At 30.1% G+C, this 22,011-nt stretch overlaps 1 protein-coding gene across 16 annotated transcripts in view; it reads right to left on the bottom strand.

Moving 5' to 3' along the window:
• Positions 1-3,434: 3,434 nt before the first annotated feature.
• Positions 3,435-22,011, bottom strand: part of LOC122528055 (liprin-alpha-1) — a 49,692-nt gene continuing 31,115 nt past the window's right edge. For 4 of the 16 annotated variants that reach the window (XM_043652747.1, XM_043652749.1, XM_043652746.1 and 1 more), the window contains exons 3-23: positions 13,263-13,364; positions 13,008-13,172; positions 12,650-12,724; positions 12,447-12,542; positions 11,460-11,660; positions 10,234-10,521; positions 10,018-10,161; positions 9,255-9,414; positions 8,789-9,150; positions 8,466-8,708; positions 8,216-8,398; positions 8,053-8,145; positions 7,818-7,975; positions 7,383-7,430; positions 5,607-5,859; positions 5,389-5,534; positions 5,069-5,299; positions 4,704-4,967; positions 4,464-4,620; positions 4,275-4,391; positions 3,435-4,180 (exon numbers count right to left, since the gene is read on the bottom strand). In XM_043652747.1, coding sequence (XP_043508682.1) covers positions 4,091-4,180; positions 4,275-4,391; positions 4,464-4,620; positions 4,704-4,967; positions 5,069-5,299; positions 5,389-5,534; positions 5,607-5,859; positions 7,383-7,430; positions 7,818-7,975; positions 8,053-8,145; positions 8,216-8,398; positions 8,466-8,708; positions 8,789-9,150; positions 9,255-9,414; positions 10,018-10,161; positions 10,234-10,521; positions 11,460-11,660; positions 12,447-12,542; positions 12,650-12,724; positions 13,008-13,172; positions 13,263-13,364 — 3,576 coding nt within the window. In that variant the 3' untranslated portion in view covers positions 3,435-4,090. Of the gene's footprint in view, positions 4,181-4,274; positions 4,392-4,463; positions 4,621-4,703; positions 4,968-5,068; positions 5,300-5,388; positions 5,535-5,606; positions 5,863-7,382; positions 7,431-7,817; positions 7,976-8,052; positions 8,146-8,215; positions 8,399-8,465; positions 8,709-8,788; positions 9,151-9,254; positions 9,415-10,017; positions 10,162-10,233; positions 10,522-11,459; positions 11,737-12,446; positions 12,543-12,649; positions 12,725-13,007; positions 13,173-13,262; positions 13,365-22,011 lie in introns of those variants that run through there. The other 12 variants (XM_043652756.1, XM_043652757.1, XM_043652750.1 and 9 more) reach the window with 12 other exon arrangements.

Raw genomic sequence — 22,011 nt, 5'->3', positions numbered from 1 at the left:
TATATATACACAAAAATATATATATATATATATATATATATATATATATATATATATATATATATATATATATATATATATATACACATACACACTCACACGTACGCGCGTGCATACATATGTACAATAATTAACATACACAAACATATGTCATACAAAAATCCAGAATAACTTGTTCTTCCGGCAGTTCGGCCGAATTGAGCACACAAAAACAGTGTACGAAGAAAAAGATGCATTGTGAAATAACACATACTACAGACTGTTACATCACATTACATATAATTAACGTGTATGTTTTTACCATGTATTAGCATGTATATTTTTTTCTAGGAACGAAAATGATTATACAAAAAAACAATATTTTATTTAATGTAATTTCATTTCCCCTATATCTTTTTACAATCTTATGATATGTGTAAACTGATAATAAAGAAACTTAAACATTATAGATGTATTTCTTTAGGTATTATTAATTTGCTATACAACATACAAAGCTATTACATTCAAATAAAACAGTTCGTCCAGCATTGCTGAAGACAATATTTAATATTTTAATATTTTACTTTTTTATCAGCATATATATATATATATATATATATATATATATATATGTACATTTAAAAAAGGTATGCAATACATACTTTTTCTTGGTCAGAAATTTGTATTAAATTAAAGAAACTCGAAAGAAAGATAAAATCTAAATTTAAGCAATTGTTCATTATCTTTTGGTAAAAACATTACGCATATAATAGTTATTATTAGTTGTGCTTATTCAAGCTCTATTCGATACCGAGCAGTCGGAGGCTGGATTCAGGCGAAATTTCTTCATACCTATGTATATATTTATAGTTAAATACATAGAAGGCGGCAAAGCTGCTACATATCGAGTCATGATTTACACATGTATGCAATTATGAATGTGACTGCTTTTGGAAGGTTTGCTTTTATTTCTTTCTCTTGGAATGTCCATAAACACTATTATCTAGCATACATTAAAAATAAGTTCAGTCATTTACACATACTGCAGACACTTCCGAAAGGGAGAGACGGCCATTCTGTTTCACAAAGTGACTCAGCTTTGTATACCTATTTGTTACTTATACAAATTAGTTTTCTACAATCGTGTAGTATTACATTAGGATTTTAAAAAAGTTAAGTTTATACGTTGTAATACAGTATGTACTTGGGAAAATTGTTCAGTATCAATAAAATAACTAAATGCGCGTATAGTTCTCATTTATTAATCGTTGTTTTCCAATAATTGGTTTCTTCTAATAGCTTAATAATATAATTTGTATGTGAAAACGTTTTCACTACGACGACTTATCCTCCAACGCGACGTTAACTAAAAATTCTTTATATTCTCATAAGAATTAACCGATGATTAAAAATCATGGGACGATATTTATTAAAATATTTATAGAAAGAAATAAAAGTGTACCACCTTATCTCAGTATTGAGGTAGCGTAACGTTGCTTTGGCTTAGCGAGTTTCTCTGATTATCTAGAAATATTTCAACTGATCGGTGGTACTTCGAGAAGAGAAAGATTACTACATACCGAAGAATAAGACTATACACATTATGGTGTTTATACGTAAGACATATTTTGATCTTTCTATTGCGTACATATATGTCGACTGTCAACGTTACATTCTTGTATACACGTGTACGATTGTACAATTATACATTGTAATACATTGTAATTTCTTTGGTAGAAACTATTTGGTACGTTTGCGCCCATTCGGAAGGTCGTGCAGAGTAATGGAGTTACAACGAACAGCTTGCAAAGGGTACTTCACAGGGAAACAAACATCAACAACAATGATTCCTCAAGTATCAACAACATTAACAACATTCCATTATAACTTATCATCATTATTGTGATCGTCTCTATCATGACCAGTTTTATCATTACAGTCACTGTTGTAATCTCAGTCTTTCGCCACATCGTCAGCTTGATAACATTTTGTAATGATATATTGTAATTATAATTATCATCGCAATCATTGTCTTCAGCAACATCGTCATTATTGTTAAGTAATATTTATGGCCATTATTAGTATATTTTCTTACTGTTCTTGCTATGACCATTTCTATTATATTCCTTTTTTTTTTCTTTTTTTTACTATTTGTGACTTTTCATTATATTTATATTCATCTTCATAAATTTTTTATCACTACTAATCAAATTTACTAATAACTATTTCTGGAACTTTGAAACAAAACACTAACAATAAAAAATACTTATAAATGAATTATCGATATCAAATTTTTCCTTTGAATGAATTAAAAATGCCAGAGAACCAAATAAGACATAATTTCTTAACGATTAAACAAATCAACGACTGCAAAATAAAGATATAACGATGTATATGACTGATTAACGGAGACCAATTATCAATTAAAATTACAAAATTCCTTAATTTTATAACATCTACTGTCGCTTCGTACACGTACATACATTGCGCGATTATTTTGGTATAAAACGTCCGTTTCTTAATTCACGATAAATAAAAAGCGAGCTCTTTTAAACACGTCCATGCAACTGGTTGTCTTGATAATTTTCTAATTACGATAGTTGCTTGGTGTAATTCTTTAATATATTACGTGTTATATGTGATCTAAACATTTAAAATTCATCGAAATAACAGAGGAGAACAAATATTTCAGCGCTCCTTCTGTATGAAATAATATGTATATTATGTATATATATATATAATATGTATATTATGTATATATATATATATATATATATATTCTTTTATATATATATGGCTTATTAGGTCACCGTCTTATAGATGCAGAAATATAGAATGCAGTCTTTTCCTTGTACATAAATAATTTCCTCGAGAGCAATGGCACTAATATAATTTTGGGAATTTTTGTTTTGTGCGGTAAGTAGTATTATCAAAATAGATAGTTGTTTTAACTATTATACAATATAAGTACATAGTATAAGAAATATGCGATTATATCCTGAAAATTTACAACCTACCATGATATTTATTAAAATAGGACCTCAATCGGATTATGATTATCCGAAGTCTTGATCAACCGAGATTTCGATTGTTTTCTAACAAACGCTTTCTTCCATTTTTACAAACTCTTTCCTTCAATAGTTTATTGCTTTCTACGAATGCTAGTCATTATCATTATTACTAACAATAAGTGAATGTTTAAGCCGTAAAAATGAGTTGTAAAAGAAAAATACTTGTTTTAATGAAAAAAGAAATTGAGCAAATGATCAATTGAGACGAATCAATAAAATCAATTACTCTTGATATCAATCTAAAAGAATCTATTTGTAAGGAAGTAGAAAAAGGCGAATAGAATCTGAATAAAATAACTACTGGTGACGAAAATGTTGAAAAAATACTATTAATATAGTTTTCATACCGAAAAAAAAATTTTACGTATCAATAGTTACATTTTTATATCGTAAAATATACACGTTTATGATTATATGAAAAAAATATACATATTTATGATTATAAAAAAATCTTATTTTGTACACAGAAAGTATTTCTAGCTATTTCTCCTCAGACTTAAATTATTCGCTCAATTTATCTAAGTATCCGATTAGTTAGTTAGTTTATCGAGGTCCTACTGCATTTTGAAAACTACAAGTCTTGCTACCCTTAAGAAATCAAGGTAAAATTAGACAGAATTATTGTCATATAATTACCTACAATTGATGTTTTGGCTTTCGAGGAAATACATGTTTCATGATTTCCTGACCGCTCACTACATTTCAGTATCTATATGAGAGTAATTAATTCAGAATTATCATTTTTTATCCGACGTATGTAACAAGCGGTTTATGAAATATGACATAAAAATTGATAGAACATTTTAAATTTTCTTCTTGAACATACGATAAATCACCCTTTTCTTTTTACAATTTATGCCTGATCGTGTTTTCATACTACCGCATATTACAACTCTTAACAGTATGAAGATACCCTTAGAGTGATATTTAAAGCTCTTACAACTTTTACAATACACTTGCATACAGAAAGTAGTAATAGCTGGGGTTTTGGACTAGACGTGATGTGGTTGAATATGAGGCAGCCTGCTAGACAAGTTGGATCAGGATTTTATACTATTCGATTCGTCGAGTCGCCTTTCTGTTCCCACAGTTAATAAATTTGTAAACTCCATTTCTAACAATTGTCGAGCCTATTCAAGTACAAAAAATAGTAAAAATTATTACATATAATTTAAACTAATTTATTATTAATTAATTAATATTAATTATAAAGTCAAAATGTACCTGTGTGTTTTGGGTTGGAATTTGCAACGCTAAAGCAAAACTATTGGCGTCAAAACTTTCATCAAGGGCTATAAGAGCACCATGTACCCCAGATTCTAAGAGGTTGTTCCCGTATTCCTGGATATATATGAAAATTATGCTTTACAGAACGAATAAATTATAAAATATAAAATAATAAAATGGAATTACTTTCAGGCCGATAGATTGCACCCATCTTATAACGCGATCATTACTCCATACAAGAACATCGACGTTGGCACCTTCCGCCATTCGTCTCCTTTCTTCTAATTGTTGCCTATCATAATTTAATCGCTTTAAACATGAAATGCCATATTGTAAGCTTGTTCTGTAAAAATAAATAAAATTCGGATTAAATCAAAGAAACTAAAACACCAGTAAATATGATTTTCATTTTTAATGATTTATTACCTATGAAAGCTATCAACCATTCTAAGTTGACCACGAAGGTCTTTTTTGGTAAGATGATCCAACATTCTAGCATCAACAAGGCACTCCATGAAAGTGGATCGATATTGTGGTAAACCAAGACTTGGTAGCCAAACATTACCAATCCATTCGTGGTTCATATCTCCAAATGCTAAGGTTGTGCGAGAGGTTTTTGGTGCTGATGGACTTGTGAGTGATACCATTTCTTGTATAGCTAATCGCAATTTCAATCGATGTAGAGGATTACTGAGAATAAAAATTATATTAATAGCTTTATACTTATAGTCTTATCCTATAAATATTTGTTATCCAAAATACAGAATATACTAAATAATTTAATTTTGTACCTTATACCAATTTCACGTTGAATTTCGGTATCACTAAGAGCACTCATTATAGCACCACTTTTGACATTTGCCCGGCAAGCTGCAACATACCAAGTTGGCATGCCCACCCAAAGCTCAAGCCAAGCCACTACAGTTGGCCCATTCCACAGAGCAAATGGTGTTCCAGCTTTCATTGCCTCCGCCAAAAGTTCGTGCCGTGAGGAATCTAACATACTTCCAAACATACTTGGACTAAAAGAAAATTAGTACTATAACGTATACAATTATATTCGTTAACTACTTAAAATATAAATATATTATTAGCAATTACATATATATACCTTTTCTTTTTTCTACGGTCAAAATCGCTTTTACTGCCCATAGTTCCAGCTACAGAGACACTATCTCCATAATCAGGATCAGCAGGTGTGCTTGCTCCTCCCATACCTGACATATCTCCAGGCATTGGTGTGTCTTTTCCTTTGATCTGTAACCAAAACTTATTTTTTTATTCACTTACTTTTTATTTATTATCTTATGTAACTAAAATCTGCATTACCTTTTCTTTCTTGCTGAAAAATCTACCAAGACTGCTCTTAATGCCTTTCTTCTTTTGAGCTGCAGCCACCGCTGCCGCTGTTGCTGGACTCATGGTAGATTGCATGTGCAAATGCGAGCTAGACAGTTGTCCAATTGGCAATCCAACACCAGATAAGTTGTTCTTATGCAAACTGTCCTGGCTGCTATGACGTGAGGACAATGGGGAAGGGGGAGTCCCAGAATTGAGTGCGCCGTTGTTATGTTGCCCATGCCTGCTGCATGGAGCGCTAATCTAGTTTCTATTTCTACTCTAAATAATGCATTCTAGCCCACACACTATCCGACTACATTTTTCTATAACTATGTACTTCTTACATCACTTTTGTGATCTGAATTTATTCAAATTATTTTCAAATCTTTTTAAATATACATCATCATATCAAATAACCCAAAGTGACAGTAGGATTTGTTAAATTATCTAATGTTTTGTACTTTTTAATATTTAAAGCATATAGATTAATGTTTAATATGTTTTAAATTACATGAAATAACATATAAACAGGGAACTTAATGAGCCAAGTGAATTGCATTACTTAGATTTTTTTAGCAATGATATATGATTATTTATACATTATTATACATGGGCATAAGCACAAATACTATTTAGCTTTGAGTAATATATGCGGTATGATCTTTTACCCAGAAATACCTATTTCCAATGAAGATAATATTCCTAGTTGAGTTAACTTGAAGCATTTAAGTTTTGATTTTTTGCTATTCAAAACATCTACAACTGACAATTACTACAAGTAATTAACTAATAGACTAAAGAAAAAATGAAGCAGTATCAATGATTTTAGAAATTCATGGAAAAATATTAAATTATAATTCAATTTCTTATACGTATAAAAGTGATATATGATATGAAAAAATAAAAAATATTTTTTTCCAGGAACGTCCAAAATGATAAACTATGTTCGATAAAATATTGAAAAAATTGTAATACCTACTCAGTATTACAGGCAAGGCATAAAAACCTGGAAATATAGCTGATCACTGCTTATGAGATGGGATTGCCATAACAAGTACTATTTAAACGCAAAGATATAGAAAGACCACGTTATTTATGAATTCTATTAAAACAATTGTAATCTCTGATAAAACTGTTATGCGTATATTGCATCTGTGCAATAATGGATCCATCTATATCTTTGTATCTATTCCTTAAAAAAACAACCTTATTCGCGTAGGAGTTTCGGACGCGACGTTAACTCGATGCAATTCTCTTGGCTGTCTAAATTCCCTCGTTTGTTTAAGACAGCGATGTTTGTCGTGAACTGGGCAGGCTTGAATGTACGATGGACGGAAGAAGCTAATATCAGTTTCTTCCAGAAACTCATTTCTATCAGATTTATCAGTCGGTTCGTCCATACCACTGTGTTCGAAAATTGGGGCTGTAGGCATGGATATGTGACATCTTGCATACTATTCATTGATTATATGTTTCTTGTGATAAAAGATTAGTTATAATTAAAAAATGGAAATATCCATAATAAATTGTACGATACAAAAATATCTATAATTATCAATCCCTATAGTAATTTTTTGTGAAAACCTAAGATCATCTTAGTAAATTCCTTTTTCCAAAAACAGATATAAAAAGGATCTGTTACCATCGATGTCACTTAAGTCGACTTCAAAGTTGTTCATTTCATGCCCACATAGGCCACTCAAATATGTCGTGCACAGCGGCATATGTTGCGGATTACATGCAGTACTACAATCTTTAATTAACCTGTGAGCAGGAAAACCACTGGTAGGAAATCCGGCTTGTCCAGTACGTCTGGCAGCATAAACAACGCACAATACCAACTACTTACAATGTAATTACTGGATCTTTGACAATCCTATCTCTATATATGCAATAATTTGGCCACTTTGATAATATCGTGTGCCATTATTTAAGCATCAATTAATTGAATAAAATAGCATATTTATGATATCTAATATATATTAGAAAAATTTATTGTTTCCCAATAAAAGAAAACGAAAAGACAAAATCTTTAGAATCTTTATTGTCAGAGATGTGGTTGCTAAAGTGTTGTTGATAATAAACTATCGTCAGTTTTCTGATAATGTTTATATTCAAGAATAGGATCCACAAAGAAATTCGATATTCGTTAATATCATTAAAATTTATATACCGTTAATAAGAAAATTAAACACATACCTTCTGAGCTCCTCTTGACTGTGAGCAAGTGCCTGTGCTACTCGTTCTAGCCTGATCGATCGAGCAGTTAATGGTGAAGCTGCATCGCTACCACTTCCTGCACCACCAGTACTGTCTCTTTCACTTACTGAATGCAATTCCTCACCTGATAATTGCAACTACAAAGAAACGTTTATATTACATAACTGTATCAAACAGAAGAATAACAAAAATAATTATAGTTATTGTTATTTACCTGACTTGCAGGAAGGGATTCTGAAAGTTGACCTGGACTAGCTAAAGAAGCAGCATATTGATGGAGATGTGCTGGAGACATTGATGCTGGTGCCTTCAAGATGATAAAAATATTGAAAATATATTTTTAAATGATTAAAAATTATAAAATAAACGATGCTTACAGTATGATATTTATGTAAATAATCTCTATTTGGACTATGATGAGATTTTGGAGTAGATCGACCACTTAATGGTGGAGATGCTCGTTCGAGACTTCGTCCTCTTGCTAATAAATTCATGTGTTCTAGACTACCAACCCGGGATTCCAACTCTTCAGCACGCGCTTCAGTACTTTGTTTTTCTTCCTTCATCAAAAGTGCACTTTGACATATTGATATATAAAATATGATACAATAAATAACTTTTAATTACCTGAATTAATCTAATTTCATTATTAATTGCATCTAATTGTTCTTGTAACATTAATGCTAGTGTTTGAGCATCTGTATGTCCTGTAGGACTAATTACATCAGCTGCACAGCTGAATAGACTTTCATTATCGCCATCGCCTTCTGCATCACTGGAAACATCAAATGCTTGTTGCACATTTGCGAGAACATGAGCCTGCTGTAATTTTTCCCATTCCTGTTCTGCTAAAGTGCGTGCTACATAATTCTGAGAAGAACATGTTATTTGTAGTTTTCTATTGTACATTTAAGTTTCTATATACTAAAATCTAATCTTTCATACTCTACCTTTGACGGATCTTCTTCAATTGCAGGTCGTTTACCCGTTCTTCTTGGCAAAGAATGAGTATCAAAACTACTATGACTTGCACTCCTAGAAAAAGAACCTGGATCCACTGCATTTGGAGATAAACTTCTAGTTAGAGCATCTGTTTGTTGAATATTGAATGCAATTTCCTGTTGGAGCATTTGTCTTTTCACATTGTCGATCTCTAAACGAGCTTTTCCTAATTCTTTAACTATATCAGCCTTTTCGTTTTGAAGATCTTCCGCTATTTTCCTAGTCTTCTCTAGTTCTTGCGTGAGTGCGTTTTTCTCTTCTAATGCATGCATTCTTTCTTTCAAATGCACTTGCAATCTTTCGTTAGATTCTAAAAAGATGAATCAGAACTGATAAATAAATGAAACATAAAATAAACATAAGATAAATATAAGAATATATTTGTTATTATATATACATATACATATAAATTACCAGACAAAAGTTTATCAACAGTTGTACTAAGTCGCGTATTATGTTCCTCATTCATCTTAAGTCGTTGATTGACACGCATCACTTCTGCATTCTTTTCTTCAAGTTGTGTTTCCAACCTTTGTATTCTATCTTCTGCGCTGCCATGTCTTTCTTGAGCCTGCTTATTAAATATTTCATACAATTAAAATCAATGCCTGCAGAGATTAAATTTAATCAGAGATGAATTCATAAAATAATATCTATTTAATTGTTTTTTATTTTAAATATAATTTTTTAGAATTAACATGAAAAGCTAATGAATTAAATTGAAGAATAAATAGATGTCTACGAAATGTGTCTACAGAAATGTAACACTAAACTACTAAGTTAATAATAAGCTCTGAAAAGAATCACATTAATTGCTACATGTTTGGTACAGTAGTGTTAAGTTGAAAGTAAGTAAATTATTTTTTATGTTAATTTTTACCCTTATAATTAACGTGATTATTAACATGATGATCATGGTAACTTCATAATCTTAGATGAAAATAAAAAAAATCCGAAGTATGTTTATTGTATGTGTAGTATATCAGTAGCAACGCAGCCAATGATGAAGAATATAGCAGAGAAACATTGGGAGATGTTTAATATGAAACTGAAGGGGACTAATTAGGGATAAGCATTCTAGACATAGGTATATTTGGAGGCGAGGAGTTTCGATAGAAGTGCAGAGGAATAAGAAAAGAATAAATTGATGATACGACGACTTAATTCCTCTGCGTACCTGGTTGGGCCTCCTCACCTGCGTCAGAGCCTCCATCCTCTGTTTTAATTGCTCTTCCATTTCTGGTAATTTAGCATATTGGGCTAATTTTTGTTCTGCAAGTTCTAATTTCTCTTGTATTGCCGCTATTTTTTCTTCTTGGAGCTAAAAGATATTAAAAATATAAAATACATTAAACTGACATAAACTGTGAATTTCATATAGAAGGACAGTTACCTTTAATTGAGCTTTTTTATGTTGCAGCTCTTGCTCCAGCTTTTCATTGAGATCATGCAAACTAGTAGACTCTCGTTGAGCATTAAGATATCGTTTTTCAAGAGTCGCTATTCTCTCTTCTTGGTCCTCTTTTTGGGCAACATTTTCGCGTAAATCTCTCTGCAGCTTAACGTTTGTTTCTTGCGTTTTCAGAAGATCTTTTTGAGTTTTGGACAATGTTTCTTCTAATTCTGTCACTCGACCACTTAATTCGGCTACTCGCCGTTGCCATGTGCTCAATTCTGAGCTCTAGAATTGTTACAATATATTATCAATAAAAGTTAATGCATGTCTAATATATCACTTGTGTGTGTGTAGAAGGAGTATAAAAATTGTGTTTCTCATATTCTCTATGTAAGTATACACTAATGTATTCTAACAACATTACCTCTTGTTCTAATCTTAATTTTAAGATATTACACTAGATCTAATTGAAATATATACTATAATTTAAATTGTAAATGTGTTTTTATATTGCACATGGGATGTACATGTCAGTATATATATAGACACATATGTATTAATAATTATTATGTTGCTTATAAAGTTTGTTTGAGAAAAACTCATTCTTACTCACTAAATCATGCGAATATGGAACACACATTATTGATATATTCATTCTACAACATGCCATAGGCGGCAATAATATGGCACACTTAACGAGAGAGAAATTTAAATTGTGCAACAATCTGTTAATATCTTTTAAAAAAATCTGTTAATATACGTTAAAAAATCTCGTTACAATATAAAAACGATAAAAAATTTCAATAATCGCTTCATGATTATCATATTCTATAACATTTAATGAGCAGAATCTGTATCTAGAAAATTTCTTAAGCACTTGATAATAAGCACTTAATAATATTATCAAAAATAACAATCTATCATTGTGTTTCAGCATCATGCAATATAACAGAAACATTCTAAGGTTTGAAAGTTTGCTAAACCAAGAATGACAAATAAAAAATGTTTCTCTGGACTCGTGTAAGTCTGCAAATCGTTTGAAATACATGCAGAGAAAAAAGGGGAGACCGAAGAAGAGTATATTCGTTCTGCATCTCAAAAAAATTAGCAGTCAGGGATACAGTTTTATCGCATGAAACGTTCCACGAATTCATCTACCTGACTGTTCCTCAGTAAAAGAATCATACGTACTCTAAGTAGCTCGTTGAGATACTTTTTCATACCTGCTTGTCGAGAGTGGCTTGCAAATCTATTACGCGTGCCGCAGAATCCTGGTCCACAGGATCGAGACTTCCATTGCTCAATCTACTTTCGATCTCTGTTGACTTCTCCGTACCTAGCTTTTGTATCGACTGCTGTTGTTGCTGTTGTTGCTGCGGTTGTTGCTGCTGTTCCTGCTGGCCTGCTGCCTGCTCAGTCTCATTCTGCCCGATCATAACACTACATTCAGAATGCCTCGCTCGCATTGCTTGTCCTGCATCGCCGCGCAATTCCCAACAACTATATATTTATACAGCTACGCGATTAAACCACTACCGTGCACGCTATTGCGAATACATTCTTAATATGGATGCAACGATTGAGATGAATAGCAAACAGATGGGCAGTTTATCGGTACAGATTTGAACACTGTTCAAGGATGACGTTGCATGATTTCCTCTGGCTAACACGTAACGTGCCATGATTTGAAACGAATTGGAAATTCTTATAGAAAAAAGAAGTTGAATGAACCGTGGAATAAAATGACTGGCAGTCAATTATTATAATTCAAATTATGACGTGTGAGAATCATTTGTGATTAAATGTTTCTAAGATGACACAGAATATACTCTTTAATCGTTAAACATGAGCCAAGGGCTGAAATCTGTGACCAATAACTTCGAAATCGATCAATATCTAACGTCAAGATTAGAAGCGTATCACAGATAGAGAAAAAGAGAACAAGAGGACCCGATGACGCAGAAAACGAACTCTATCGCTCTATGTAAAACGGTGTGACTAAGTGAGATACTGAAGTATATCAAAACCATGGACATGCAAAGTGAAAAGATCGTATAAATGCAATTCACGACGCTTAAACATGTTGAACACCTTTTTTCATGTATGCATGATGAATGTGATTGTGAAGTATGAAGGAGCAGTGTATGTGAAATATTTGTGGAATACATTATGTATAGATGTGCAACAACTTGAAGGAATTTCTCAGCTACCTTGTTCTGTTGCTGACCATCCTCTGTCTGCCCATTCTCCTTAGGCCTATCTTCTATATTTTTAGGTGCATGCCCACTTAATTTATATTGCTGGAGCTGCAAATTTTTATCGAAATTATTAACATTATCATTTAACATTACATGATTGTCAAACAATTTAATAATTATTATTAAAGGTTATATAAAATTAATTGAAACGGTACCTCTTCTTTGGTAATAACTAACTCTTCTTCCAAACTGGTGTTTCTTTCAAGTGCAACTCGCAATCGTTCACGCACCTGAAAATTAGATTTATCATTAAGAAACCTATTCTTTATTATTTTATTTTCAATTGTTATATTTTTCGTTATTATATTTTTGATTGTATTGAAACTTTATCCCTATATCGTACTGTGATCAATTGTGATCTGATCATTTAACAGAAATTTACAATTCATCATTTTTCTATCTGGTTTTGAAAAAGATGCAATTTCGTGGCGACGGAAATCATAATTTTCCGTACACTCCCTCAAGGTCGCCAACGTGTCAATGTCGTCAAACAATGGATCAGAAAGTTCTTACTTTCTCGTCCAAAGCCTTGTGATGCTCGAACAGACTTTTTAGAGCTTTGAGCACTTCAACTTCGGACGATACTCCAGATTGTGCAGCCGCTTGCCTCTTCACTACAGTCATCCTAAGCGATCGTTCATGTCGGGAAACCAGACATTCCAGATGCTCGAGCAGAAGCTGTGGAAAGCAATAGAATCGTGAGCAATGTCGTAGGATACAAGTACCGGCTTCAATCTATAAGATGCATTAGTGGTCTGTTCTACGTACACGAGTATTATTCCTCTCTGCTTTTAACTCCGATATTTCTTCTTCCCTCTCTAGGATACTTTCGCGGGCTGCTGCAAGCTCCTTCGTTAACTGAGAGAAATCCTACAATTAAAAAATACATTTCATTCATATCACAAGTCACAGATACCAGTAGGATGATATTAAATAATAAAATATACAAATACTTTAAGGGATGATATTAAATAATAAAATATACAAATACTTTAAGGGATTAACAAGATTAAAAGATCGGAAAATAAATGTACTTGATTTTCTCGAAGACGAAACCTCAAATTAATTTATTTTATATTCTTTTCTTTTTTTTTTTTTATTAGGCATCACATTATGCCCGCTTTTGTATATTATTCGCCCAAACCTTGCACATATATATAAGTAAATTAATCAGTATTGAATTTCATTTTGAATAATACAATTTGAAAGAAGAAAATTGCAATTTCTAATATTTTTTTACCACTTTATACTATTATAAAATTAAAAAAAGAATAACTTGCAATTTTTGAACTATAATCCACAGTTGTTTTATCATTTTTGTACGATATTGAATTATAGATACATCTATATATATACATATAATAATAGATTAAACAGCCTTTAGCGATCAAAATCGGTTTGATCATAACATTATGTAATGTGATATCAAAAGAAATTTTTAAGTTCATTACTTCTAAGTAATTCAACAAGACGAAAAATAAAGAAAGATAAATATTTGATTATTTGTAGCATGAATGGAAGAAAAGTGTTTCAAGTGAAGATTTATGTGAAAAAAATCTTGCGTCGTTTCAAGTTTTGGTGAAGTAACGATCAAAATGAAGAGAGAAACTGCACTTTCGCCTTTTTCATTCAAACGCGTTTTATTCACACCTTCAAACGTGTCACTTCCGCTCCACAGTATAATGTTAAATCTTTATTTATAAATGCTACCAAGATCGATATGGCCTTCCCTGTTGAAACAACATCGACACTCGCTTTACACTTTAAAGGAGCAAGCAGTCTCATGGAGCAAAGTCGCTCCTGCTTGTTATTTAATATTTTCAACAATTATTTTTGATGCGAAAAGGGAATTAAAACTTAAATGTATATTGGACTTCTGTATCACATTTAATACAACTTAACCTATTGCGCTGGAATGACGTGTATTTGGCCCAAAATTGCAATATTTTCTAAATATAACCCGAGCAAAACAAATAATAAATTTCTTAGTAATAAACTTCTTAGTAATTTCTATCTAGTGATATACCGATGAATAATAATAAAATAATATATTTTTCAAATATATTATTTAAATGGTGATAAAATAATAGATTTTTCAAATATAACCCAGGCAAAACAAATAATAAACTTCTTAGTAATTTCTATCTAGTGATATACCGATGAATTCAAAAAGAAGACGAATTATTGTATACGGTTTGGTCACTCGTTATGGTCCGTGAACCAGTTACTAGCGCAAGAGGTTAAATATTTATAATATACGCATCCTATGACAAGAGTATATTAACACATATTATGCAAGTGTCTTAACACGACGAAATTGATTTTTCTAAATTTCTAAAACTTTCTAATGTAACATTTTCAGAAGTTGTCAGCTTTGAATTCTCATCGCATCATCTCGTTTTTTTTTTTTTTTTTTTTTTTTTAGAAAAGAGTGTATCCCGATTTATATACTGTTTTCCTAACATTCGAATTTGCACTTTAAAGATTTAAGTTTTCGACTAAAATACGAGATGTCATGAAAATTTCAACTGTCCTAAGTCTTTTCGAATTTCATAATCAACATGATTTCAATTTTTCAAGTTAATTAAACTAAAACAGAAAGAAAAATAGATATTCAAATAACTTAAATATAAAAGAATGGAGAAGATATAAATATATAGAAATATAGAAGAAGATGTGAAGAGATTTGAAAAGAGGTTCTAGCTCAGATATTATGTTGTTAACTGAGTGCAAATTGAGCTGCTAACACAGGATTACATAAAAGCTCTTCGGTAACAAGCAATCATTTCACGATAAAACGAAGCAAAATGGATAAAGTTAACCATTCAGGTGATTGATTATCTTCGAGTAGAAAGATGTCAATGGATTCGTAAAGAACTTATCAGCCAGACGATGCACGATGGCTAATTAATTGCAATCAAGGGAATCCTTTAACACATCGAATGTGCACACGACCGTGTAGAAAACAATTACAAGGAGGGGGGACCTAATGTGCCTCTCAGGTAGACAATCTGAATTATCCTTTGGGATCTGAATTATTCCCAATTTAATATTTAGGATCTCAAAATCTACGTTAGTCTGTAATCAAACGAAAATATTCCGTGTATTATACAATAAACATATACAGACCGAATAATATATAAAAACGTGATTTTTTATGAAAAAATAAGAAAAAATATAAAATAAAATTTTTTTATTTGAGGCTTTATTTTTGAAAAAAGATAGTTAGAAAAGTTTTAAAATTTATAACTTAAATTTAGCTAATTTTAAACGTGACAAAAAAGAATAATTAATGAAGTTATTTTAAATGCATAAAAGTACGTAAAAAAATAGATCTGAATATAGTGCGTTAAAAATTTCCTTGCATATATACATACTTGATAAATTTTCAAATTCGATTTTCTCGAAAGCGTCTTACAAAAAAACGTTTTATTCCATATTTTTTACTTATTTTCACACATAGGAATAGCTTCCTGTTAATTATTCTCTTCTGTTCTAGAATTAATTAAATTCAAGTATACTTGATAAATTTTCAAACTCGATTTTCTCAAAATAAAGCCTCAAATCAAAAAATTTTATTCTATATTTTTTTTTTTATTTTTCCATGAAAAGTCCACCGTACAATATTTTTTCAACCTATTATCTGATAAAAATTTGATGCAGTAACATCAAACAGTGTAGTGTAAGTGTAAGTGTAGTGAGAGTAAATTAATGATCTGTTAGTATTTACAGGTTAAGTAGAGATATTTATGGCTGAGACAATTAATCATTACGAATAGTGACGAGAAACTAATACTCTCAAGCTAGAAAGATGATCTAATTACGACTATATTCTCATGAATAAATAGCGACGATAAAAGACACGTTAATACACGGTATTGTTCGATAAGCTAAATTGACGACGCTTTCTGTTCATTTTTTCTAAGGATTCAATCCTTAGTATCTTTTCATTCCTTCAACGATTCTTATTGTACAATTATTCAATAACCATTTTAACGAATCAATATTTCTTTTAAGTGAATTATTATATTACGTCAAGTTGTCATATATTTAGATTTAGGCAACGATTATCTTGTAACAGAACATTCATAAATTTGTATACAAACAAGTGTGTGTGAGTGTGTGTAGTATATTTAATATATTGAATTATATATATTGCATATTTAAATAACGCGAGAAAATACTGTATGATAACAAACATTTAATATTTAATTCAGTTATTACTCATCAATTAGCTCGCACTAACATAACAAGCAGTGAAATTTCTGATTTATTCAGACAGTTATTGTAATGTATTGTAATGTACTGTATTTAAATCTAATTGATTGATACATTTACTAGCAAGGCTGAATTAATTCATTAAAAGCTTCATAGACAGAAAGAAAGATTCTTTTTCTTTACAATTTCTTAAAGCAACAAGTAGTTGAAAGAATGGAATTATCAATGTGTAATTCGTCTCAGCAATTAAAACGGATTTTTTCCGTTTAGCTCATTTAGAAACTCGTATAATTATTCACAACATAAATTCTTTCGCGCCACTAATGTATACTGGTGACGATGGGCAATTTTCTGGCTTATTTTCTAAAATAATCAAAGAGAATTAAAGAATATTGGAAGAAGAATGATCTCGTCACTGGGTGATCTGAAAAAAACCTAACCTAACCTAAACCTAACCATCTTGGATTGTTTTGAAGTTGTAAGAATTCAAATTCCATGATCACAAATTCTTGAACTAGAATTCACTTTTAAGCTTTGTTTAAATTGGTCAAATTTCTTGAATTCAAATGAGTCAAGCTTAAAAAAAGAACCTGAAATTTATTTTATTTTAAATTTCTTTTCCTACAAGGTTCAAATAGTATTAAGATTCTCTTCTGAAAATAAAAAGAAACCTAGTAGTTAGGTAATATAATTTTCAATTTTATACTTGCTAATATTGTTGATATTAATCTGCAGATATTCTCAAATGATTTTTATACTTTCTTTTATCATCGATAACTATATCTTTTAAAAAAGTTTCAGATGTATCGAAGCAATTCCTTTTGCCAATCTAGTTCTAAAGTCCTAAAATTGACGGTTTCTATTTAACACTGTCTTTTAAAACTTTCTTTAACATTATAATAGATATTTCAGCAAATATCAATACTATTTTAGATATTCATCAAGTTATATCATAATTCATTTAACAAATTGAATCAGTAGAGTTTTTAAAAAATATTCACGTATTTAAGTATGTGAAAGTTATTGGCTGGTGATAGTTAATTGTTGAATTTACATGAGTCGTTATTAGGATTTGCTTCAAACTGTGAATATACTATGCTCCTATACCAATTATTTGCATTTATTTACTTTGACTCAATGTATAAAATTTAAAGCCATTGCAATTTAAATGATGAATCTATCTACAATCACCTTTCAATTTTCATTGCTTTGAACTATGTCAAGATTCTATATGTTTTACCATAAAAACGGTTGCTTTTAAAAATTATGTACTTTCTACTGCTACACATCTATATTATATCTATATCTACACATTTTCACGTAATAAGAAAGAAATCAGATTTTCTTCTTTTCCATTCCCTTAAAAACGTTAAACGTTAAAAATTACAGTGTCGGAATCTGTACTCCGGCTAAGGTCACGCACATCTAACAAACTGCAGCTGCATAACTCTTCGTTCGTAGAGTTCATTGCGCCGTAAGCATAAACTGTATGTCCGCACGCGAATTTAAATCCCATCTTACGTACGCATCGCGTTACACGATCGATATCGCGTGGAAATTATCATTCTTCCGATAGTGTGTTTCCGAGGACATCGTGAGCCCAACTATCAAATCGATAGATGTACATAGGTGTAGTATATATATACCAATTAATACTTTATTCAATTAAAATAATTTAATTAATTTACTATTAAATCCTCTTTCAAATTAATTATTCAAAATTATTTAAAATTAATTATTCAAAAATAAAATTTTCTATAATTCATTTATTCTTAAATATACTACATTTTGATTTAAAATATTATATAAAATTTTTATTTATAAATATTAATAACAATACATAAATAAAATTTAAGTACATGTCTGTGTACTATACCAACTAGCAGAATTTTATTTGTCACAATTTCTGCATCTTTCCTTTCTTTTTTGTCTTTTGCATCTTTTACGAAACAATTTGCATGAGAGATCAGAGTTTGAATTTTTTTCCACAAACGATTCGTCGAGTGTGTGGTAAAGAGAATGCAGATCTGATTTTAATTCTGTAATTTAATGTTGATTCGGCGCTCTTTTAAGTACTAAGATATGACAAACTTAATAATTAGATTATATTTACAATTCTAATTTGTATTTTAATTAGATTATATTTAAATAATTATTTTATATTAAATAGATAATATTTAATATATATAATTAGATTATATTAAATAGATTATATTTAATATATATAATTAGATTATATTAAATAGATTATATTTAATATATATAATTAGATTATATTAAATAGATTATATTTAAATAATAATTAAATTATATTTACAATTCTAATTTGTATTTTTAAATGTAATTTGAAAAAAATTGTAGTTCGATTTCAAAATGTAATTTGCAAAAATAAAAATTCTTATATAGGATCAGTATCTGTAACAAGCCATTTGAATATCTAAACTTGTTTAATGTTGAGTGATACATAATTTGTTTTTACAATAGTTTTTTTTTATAGATGGATACGTAAAGGATGTATGAAGGACAAGTCCATTTTTTAAAATAGAAGGATCTTTTAATGTATTATTAAATCCATCTCGGTCCTACAAAAAAGTATCAACCTATTTATGTCAAAAAACTATTGGATCAAGATATTTCAACTTCAATTTTTTAAAATCTATTTTATGACCAATATAAACATAAGAACGTCAATCACTTATATCCTTACATCTATTGAATGAAAGCTGAGGAAAGACAATGGAATATTCTGGAATTTATATTGCCCTCGTATTTTATGCAACAGGTTTTATAAAATTAACGTTAAAATATTTACTAAACTAATAATTTTTCAACATATATATATATACAGCGAAAGACATAATAACGATGAAAAGCTGTTGATAATTTAAATTGTTATAACATTGTAAAGGAAAATCATATAACGATTCACTTGATTCCATGTTAAAGCATAAAATCACTATTTTAGCCGAGTTCGTTTTTCTTCAAAAATGATTTTACAATATGTAACGAACGGAAAAGTGAGGACACTATTTTTTCGTAAATTGTAAAGATTCAAATATCTTTAAGAACATTGAAAAATTTTTTTCGTAATTAAATCCACCATCATTTTGATCAATGAAGTTTCACCTTTATAATAGAACCAGAGAATTTGTTATATATTTTTTCCAGCATTTTATTGTATGATGAAAAAAAAAAATCGTACGAGAGGTCATTGTAGAGAGGAGAGTTTAGCCTTCAAGACCATGGTGGATCTAGTCACGAAAAAAAATTTTGTTTTTAGAAACGTTTGAATTTTTGTAATTTACAAAAAAAAGTACAGTTTAAAATGAGACCAAATGGATTGTTATATGATTTTTTTTTAAATGAAATTATAACAGTTCAAATTATCAACAATTTATCATGGTTATTGGTTCAAATATGCTCTTCATTCTATTATCAATACTTTCTTATAAAGAATGGCGAATCATATCGATTAATGGATTAAAAAATATATGAATTCATTTGAAAAAGTAGAGGTAACCTTGAAATCTCTGAAACTTCTCCATCTACAAAAAACAAACCATTATTGCTATATAATGATCCTCTTTGTATTGAATAACTTATGTTAACAAAGTCTTTTTCTATATCTCCAAAAATAATAGATATCAATAGATAATTTTCTGTATCATTAAATTTTTCATAAATGTATAAATATCCGCAGCCATTAATAATTAACATTACATGATTCTAAATAAAAATATATTACTGTTGATTGGTATATATGATATTTGGTTTTATATCATGACATTCTGCAAGATTGTTGCAAGACGTAACAATTTTTTAATTGCTAATAAAAATATTTAATGACCGACTGTAATTTATAATTACATCTTATTAGAAAGAAAACAACATAAAATTGGTGATCAGGATCTAGATTCTCAGCAATTATTATATGACATGAAAACTCTTACTGGCCGACAATTACGTCGATTAATCGGTTAGCTGTGCTTTCTAAAGATTTTCATGAAAAGCAGAGAGACAGTCCGCTTAATTTCTTGGTATTGAACTATGAAGAATAATCAGATTCATCCGCAGCAAGTATTAAGTAATTAAGGATTTACTCGGCTATTTTCGTTTAAACTATAATTACTCGAATTTGTTCATTAATTCCCTCGGATACTTTAGACACGCGACGATCAATTTATTTATCCAATGCACATTCTCCTAAAGGCTGTTCGTGAAATGACAAGCCTGTTGGAGAAATTAATTCGAGATTGTTAGGTCAATTGACAAACGGTGACGGAAGTTTCTGTTATTCTACCATTCAAATAATTCTGGAAAAGAAAAGTAAAAAAGAAAACTTGTAGATTCCAGGAAACTTCAGAAATCTGATAAATTTAAAATAACAGACTGATTTGCAAATTTAGAAGTAAAAGAATTTGCAAGTAAAAGAAATTTGAAAAATAAAATTATATTAAAAAATAATATTATATTCTTCATGAAACCTATAGGTAAAAACATTACATTAGGAAAAAACATGACGAAATTAAAATCTGATTCATTTCTTCAAGATCAAATGCTAATGAAATCGCAATGTTCATATTTTATATCATATTTTGTGGTGAAAAATTCACGAGAAATTTTCAAACAGAGAACACAAATTGCACTCATAAATCTCACGACACCATATTTTCATCACGCTGAGATGCCTTTTAGTTTTAAAAAAATCACCAACTCTTCACCAACAACTCCGCGATTATTTTTAGCCGGGGAACGTTGCACTACAAAAACGCATTTATTGACTTGAACAATACTACTACTAAACACCATCGAAATTTTCTAACATGAAAAAAAAAAGTAACTATACAAACACAGCACAATTGTTCTTCGGTTAAAAATAAAAATCGACAAAAATTTCAATAGATTGACAAGTTTTTTTTTTTCTTTTTACGAAATTGATCGACGAGATTGATTCTTTTTCGTAATTTTCGTTAATTACAGTGAACACAACTGAAATGAGGAACGAGAACAAGCTGAATGTGCCAGACGTAGACGAAAGCTAAACTCGATTATTGCTCGAGTTGCAATGGGAATCTATAAATAATTCTATCCGAGAGAGTGTCAGGGATGTTATCGAATCGTAAAAGCTTGGCAAATGTAAAATCGTGCCTCTAGAGCTTTATAAGACAGGTAAAAATTTTTCAATGTACGAAGAATTGAAAATTCTTGTTCCGAAAGAGAGAAAGAAGACACACCGATCAGTGGATTATAAAGATAAGACCGATGTGAATAAAACGTATCTCCAGTATTGTATAATCTT

Source organism: Frieseomelitta varia, unplaced genomic scaffold, assembly GCF_011392965.1.
Source record: "Frieseomelitta varia isolate USP_RPSP 00005682 unplaced genomic scaffold, Fvar_1.2 scaffold_244, whole genome shotgun sequence".
NCBI classification, from domain to species: domain Eukaryota; kingdom Metazoa; phylum Arthropoda; class Insecta; order Hymenoptera; family Apidae; genus Frieseomelitta; species Frieseomelitta varia.
This window is presented reverse-complemented; position numbering and strand designations above follow the sequence as displayed.